A 6,633-nucleotide genomic window follows, 5' to 3' on the forward strand; every position below is an offset into this window, starting at 1 on the left:
CCCACCTGTTACAATTGTGCTGCTTAATGCTTAGTCGTCCAACCCCCCCAAACCCACTGTACCCACATGTTGGTGCCCCCCCTTCACCCCTTAGGGCTATAGTAATGGTGTAGACTTGTGGGCAGTGGGTTTTGAGGGGGATTTGGGGGGCTCAACACACAAGGGAAGGGTGCTATGCACCTGGGAGCTCTTTTACCTTTTTTTTTGTTTTTGTAAAAGTGCCCCCTAGGGTGCCCGGTTGGTGTCCTGGCATGTGAGGGGGACCAGTGCACTACGAATCCTGGCCCCTCCCACGAACAAATGCCTTGGATTTATTCATTTTTGAGCTGGGCGCTTTCATTTTCCATTATCACTGAAAAACAAAAACAACCAGCTCACAAATTGTCGAATAAAACATGGACGTCTATTTTTTTTTTTTTCGAACATACGGTTCGGTCCGCCCCTTCACGGACCCGTTCTCGGAGATAAACGCCCATGGAGATAGACGTTTTCGTTCAATTATGCCCCTCAAGATGTCCTAAAGAATAACCCAAGAGGAGTTGGAAATTAACAAAATTAGCAAAACAAAAATTTAGGCTTCTTATTTATACAATCCCTTTAAACTATGAGGAATGCCCAGATTGCCTCCTGGCCTTTATAAAATCAGAAAGTTGATCAACCTCATAGAAAATACATTTCTTGTCCCCATATATTACAACACATTTGCACGGGAAGCGCAATTGAAACTTGGCCTGCAATAATTATCACGTCTTGTCTTAATTCAAGAAACTTCTTTCTTCGCATTTGTGTCCACTTGGATACATCAGGAAAAATAAGAATTCTCCCTCCTAGAAAATCTATCTTAGATCTCTGGAAATAAAGTTTCAATATTGCTTCCTTATCTTGGAGGAAGACAAACGTCACAATTAACGTAGATCTCTTTTTTTCTTCTTCAGTGGATTGTTCTAGAAAAGTAGTCAGGTCCAAGTCCTGTGCTTGACCTCCAGGCTGAACCTGAGATTCTTGTTCTCGTGTTTTTTCTTGTGGTTTAACTGGCAAGTAATATATTTTGTGTACAGGAGGATACATTTGTTCAGAGTACTTAAACTCCTCTCTCAAAAATTTAAAGAACATTTCTTTTGGTGATATTAAGTCATTCAAAGGAAAATTCAAAACTCTTAGGTTTTGAGTCCGCAAGGAATTTTCTAAATTTTCAATTTTCCTTATAGTCATTAATTTTTCACCAACTACCTGGGTTTGGACTTCACATATTTTTCTCAACTCTCCATCCATCTTCAATTGCTTATCAGAGATTATTTCTAATTCAGCCTTTAAAGATTTAACTTGTGTTGCATTATTTAGTGACACAGAAATAAAAGACAAACAGACCTTGTGGAGGCTTTCCAGGGTTGTCCAAATTGTCTCCAGCGAAATCTCGGCAGGTCTTATCAGGGGCTGTGTCCCTGCCAGAAGTTAAGCAGTTTCAGCTTGTAAAACACTAAATTCTTGTGCCGCCCCTGCTGCCTGAGAACCTTGGGCTTCCTCCATTGCCTCCCGCACCTCAGTGTTCTTATCCGGAATTTGCCTCTCCTTCAGAGAAGAAAGATTCATCTTCTCCTGCACTGCTCAGTGGGTTTCGGGAACAGAGGCGTTAAAGGGCCAGCTGGACTGAGTGATAAATCACTCTCCAAACCAGTGCTCTCCCCAGCACCAGCAGGGAAGCCAGGAATGCTGAGATAGATGTTTGACGAAGGGAGGGGGTTTCAACCTTGGGAGGAAGAGGTCCCCCTCGGCTTCCCCTTTCTCTTCGGCATTCCACAAACACAGAGGTAAACTATTATCAACAGCAGGTTTATGTAGCAAAATGAACCATCCTTCTTAATAAGCTAGCTTGACCCACATATTACTATCTCTGGGCTTACTCCATGGCATCATGGGAGATGTAGTCCCTCCTGGTGGCCATATTTGTTCAGAGTCCCCCAACTCAAGTTTCTTATTCTTAAGGGTTAACTGTGTCAGGCTCTGACTCTGTTAAGATGGAGTTTTCCTCATCATTTCTTCCATTTTGAGAACTAAGCCCTGGATACTCACTACAATAAATAAAAATATTACTTTGCACACTTTTCCTTAACCTGAAGCATGGATACGATATATAAATCCTTCGAAGAGATATTTGTAGAAATTCCACAAAATCCATTGAAATAATGAACACCATAAAAAAAGATGCAGACTAATTTCATTGTAAGCGTCCTCTCACATACACATTTTTCCTCACTCTAGTTTGGAGGTTTTCAGCTCTGGACACAATTAACAAGTCGGATTTTCAGGATATGCATGAGAGCTATGCAATGGGAGTAATGCGTACAAATTCATCTCATGCCTATTCGTTGTTGATATCCTGGTTAGCTGTGTCCTAAGGACAGGGTTGAGATTCACTGCTCTGATTTGATTGATCCATCAACTTGATTCCTCTCCTCCATGTCAGGCAACCTTCAGGAGACAGGTTTTTAGGTTACTCCAGAAGCAGGCAACTCTGGTCCCTTAGTGTTGCAACCCACTTGGATTTTCTGGACACCCATAAATAATGTGCATGAGATGTACATACAAAGGAGGAAGCACATACAAATGCATTTCATGCACATACAATATAGATATCTTGAAAATCTAGCTGGCTTGTGACCTTTGAGAACTGAGGTTTACCAGTAGTTTTTACATTCCGTGCGAACACTTGTGGATTTCTATCTCAGCTGGTTTACCCTATGATTAATTACTATAGTTATTGGAGAGGAAGGGCACAGATTAGAACATTCACTTGCACTTTTGAAACATCACCTTTTCTACATCAAAATTAATATTTTAAAATAACATTCTTACTAATCCTGAGATCCTCATCTTATGAAGAAGGACAAATTAAGAATCAGAGTAACATGTTATTCTGTTCCCCTCCCGTCCAAGACGTCTTAGGGTATCTGGGGCATTTTCCTTGTCCTACATAGGCTACGCTGTCAAGTAAGTAAAGCTGCTTTGCTTTATTTCGTGGCAGATCCATCCATTTTTAAAAATATCTAACCTACCATATCACACATCTCACGGTGGCCAACATCAAAACACATAAGCAAGTGTCACAGAATTTTACACATCTTTGCACAAAAACAAACCACGAGGAATTAGCTATGATTATTTACGCATCTGTTGCCAAAAAAAATTTTTTTTTAATGTAGCACCCGGACACAAGAATGCGTTTCAATCATAAAATTTGTGAACTTTGAGATTCCTTCCTTCCACTGCTTGTAAATCCAGCTACTGATGAGATCTTGCTAACAGCATCAGACAATGGAAAAGAACTTTGCAGATGGCAACAATCTCTACGTTTCCTTTGTGACAAAAATAGGAAGACGTTTGCCTTTTTCTTCATTACAGAAACAACTAGGTGACGTGCCCACTTTAATTCAGCATTTCAAGTTGATGAGTGCAAGTGGAATTACATCAGGAAGATAATCCAAGCATTGATTATGTATCAGATAGTTGGCTGCAGCGTTGGTTCATTTAAGTGCATGAAAATAAAGGTTATATCTTTTCATTGGATTAAATACAATTCTTGACTATCTTTCTTAAATTAACTTGCAAAAACAAGTGTCAGATCACAAAAACTAGTCAAGAAATGTATGACGTTAGTTCAGAAAAATAAATACTTTGTATTTTGCACTTCTTAACCCTCTTTACATACCGGAGAACTGATTAGTGAATTAAGCTCATGCTCAATTCCATAAACTTATGTTCACTGTAGATACAGTGGGGGAAAAACCCATAGTAAATTCAGGCCCTATTATTACTCATATCTAACAATGTCACTAAGGGGTCCTTTTACTAAAGCTCAGTGGACGATAAATACTAAGAAGTCCATTCTATACTTATGGGCTTCTTAACATTTAGGGTGCAATTCTATATACGGTACTCAAAGATGGATGCCAGATAATATCAGCACCAAGCACTGTTCTATAAAGGGCACATACCCTTTATAGAATAATGCTTAGTGTCAATTGGGCACCAGACTAACGCCCGCTGTAAATCCTGGCACCCAAGCACAGTATTAACCCATTAGTGCCCAATGTTCCCACAATAAGCCATATGGGAACAAATTGATTTGTTACATTGGGCACTAATGGGTTAAAGAATAATGGGGTCAGTACATCACATCTTTTGGAACACCCCAGACCCATGCATGCCCCCCCCCCCCATAGCCACATCCCCTTTTGGGTTGCATGCTATGATATTTAAGCACCAGCCAGATGCACACGCAAATCCTAACTCAGTGCCAATTAACATACAATTATTGATGGTCAGCAGATCATAAGCCGATTAATTTGAGCATGCATCTTGGAAGCATGTCCAAATTTGGACACCATATATAGAATCGGGGGTTAGTGCACACTAATTCCATTAGCACGTGCTACGCTTTAGTATAGGGGGCAGCTAGGTCTAGAAATTTCTTAGGTTTTGTCTCCTCCTCTCTGAATTTATGCAGAACAGTCACTCATTGTCCCAGGGTCTTGTGGACTGATTTTCTGTCCAACCTCATGTCCTAGTTACTAAATCTGCATATACACTGACATCATCATCTATCTGCAATCCCATACTTTTACATGTGTGTTAATCTTTTGTCATTATTTAAAACGAGCCATGTCATCCAGTCAGCATATTTCAATGACACCTAAATATTTTTTAGCATCCGATATAAATCCCACTGTAGTTTCTTCTGTTTTATATACAGCCATCCTAGTCCGATAGTTAGCCAGCACTATAATCCAATATATGAATAAATTAAGCATCTAAACCTCCAGCAGGTTCAAATTGTTACACATTATATAAATAAACCAAGCCAAATATAATTGTGACATTGTATTTATGATGTCTTGCATCTACAGTTGTTTCATCTCCAGTGTAATGGAAAATATCATTAATGTTTCCAGATTATAATATATTTATTAAACCTACATCCATTGTTTCCTTTGCAAAAATGATGTTATAGGATCGAAAGTTGGTTAATATACAATCAGAAATGAGGAGGGAATACAAGTTTTAAAATACTGATACCCCTACTGTAACCTACCACAGACATTTAATCTGCACGCAAAGACTCAAAAAACATATCCATAAAGCCATCACTGTTGTGCAATATATCATTCTCAGGTGTGCAAAGGAATGCTATTTATTGAAACAATAAGCCTCATTTATAATTAGCTATACGAGTCCAAAGGATAAAATAGGTATTGTTTTCACTACCACCAAATCTGTCACTTTAGAGACTGCAAGAATTTCGCTTAACGATTTAAATGTCTGCACTTCTGACTGAATACGAAGAAGGGCTGTTGTTGATATATTTCTGTCATCAAAAGCATCGCATTCACTTCAGGAAGCCTGAAGTTGGTTGCCTTTCTGCATCAACTCTGTCCTCTAGGAAAGAAATAGTGGATAAAAATGTGGCTCCTACTTTTAACCTTAACTGATCATACAAAGTGCTGCTATAAACCTGACTGCTGAAGGTTTTGTTTCGTTCACAAAGCATCACAGCCAAGCAAGTCCACAGAAAGAGACATCAAAGGATAGAATTAAACGGGTCAGCTACTCTCCCCCCCCCCCCCCCCCCCCAATCAGAAGAGCCACTAACCAATATCCCAGTAATGAGCATTATTTTTTAGAGCAGGTGGAAATTGTAGAGATACGGTGCAAGTTTAAATTATTCAAAATCTATTGCATAAGATGGGCCGCTCTGCCACTTACCCCCATCATCCTCATCGAAAGAGTTCATGCAGGGGAAGTAGACGGCCAGAGCCTCGAAGGACGCCGACAGGCTGATCCGGCTCTGGGACCGCTCCATGTACAGGCCGCCGGGGGCGCTCCCGGGCTCCGCCGACGGCTTGGCCAGTTTTGCCGCCGCATTTTTCACTCGAAGCACGGCACGCGGCGTTTTGGCTGAATTTCGGGGCCCTCAGCAAGAAGAGGAAACAGCGGCTTCTGCTCGCTCCCTTCTAGCCACCGTCAGAGGCGTCCGGGCATCGGATTCTGCCGTCTGCCGTCCTCTCGCCTCCTCCACTTTCCAATTCTAGGGCAAAAAAAGAAACTGAAAATGCACCGCGCTCGGAAGATGCAACTTAACCTCCGGCTCGTTGGAGAATTGCAAATAATTAAAAGGAGGTGGGGAAAAAAACCCAATACGGGTCAAGAAAGAGTCAAACGCGCGAGCACCGCTACTCCCTCGGCGCGCGCCACTTCTGCTCCAGCACCTACCTTCATTCACAGCCCAGTGCTGTGACGTCAGGCGCGGGAGGGGGCGATGGCGTCACGGTCGGGAAACGGGTGCTCCAATGGGGAACGGTTCTGGAGGGTGAGGGGGCGGTATCTGCCTCTGCTGCTGCTGCTGCGAGGTGGTAGAAAACCGCCGGCAGAGACTTTAAAGGGACAGCGAAGGTTTAACCCCTTCAGCTACATCAAGACGGCTGACAGGCTTAGAAACAGAAGACTAACTCACTATCATCATTGCTATGTCTGAATGGATTCATACTTTTTTTTTTCTTTCAATAGCAAATTTGAATTGTGTTCATCACTTTCTTATTCCATCCTGGCCAACTCGATTTTTCAGGAATTCTAAATGTG

General features: G+C 41.5%; 1 protein-coding gene across 1 annotated transcript in view; it reads right to left on the reverse strand.

Moving 5' to 3' along the window:
• The window catches only part of RIMS4 (regulating synaptic membrane exocytosis 4), a 139,495-nt gene extending 133,273 nt beyond the window's left edge, over positions 1-6,222 (reverse strand). The window contains exon 1 of the mRNA XM_030212126.1: positions 5,761-6,222. Coding sequence (XP_030067986.1) covers positions 5,761-5,857 — 97 coding nt within the window. The 5' untranslated portion in view covers positions 5,858-6,222. The remainder of the gene's footprint in view (positions 1-5,760) is intronic.
• Between the last annotated feature and the right edge of the window lie 411 nt (positions 6,223-6,633).

The sequence above is a fragment of the Microcaecilia unicolor genome, chromosome 8 (genome assembly GCF_901765095.1).
Source record: "Microcaecilia unicolor chromosome 8, aMicUni1.1, whole genome shotgun sequence".
NCBI lineage: Eukaryota > Metazoa > Chordata > Amphibia > Gymnophiona > Siphonopidae > Microcaecilia > Microcaecilia unicolor.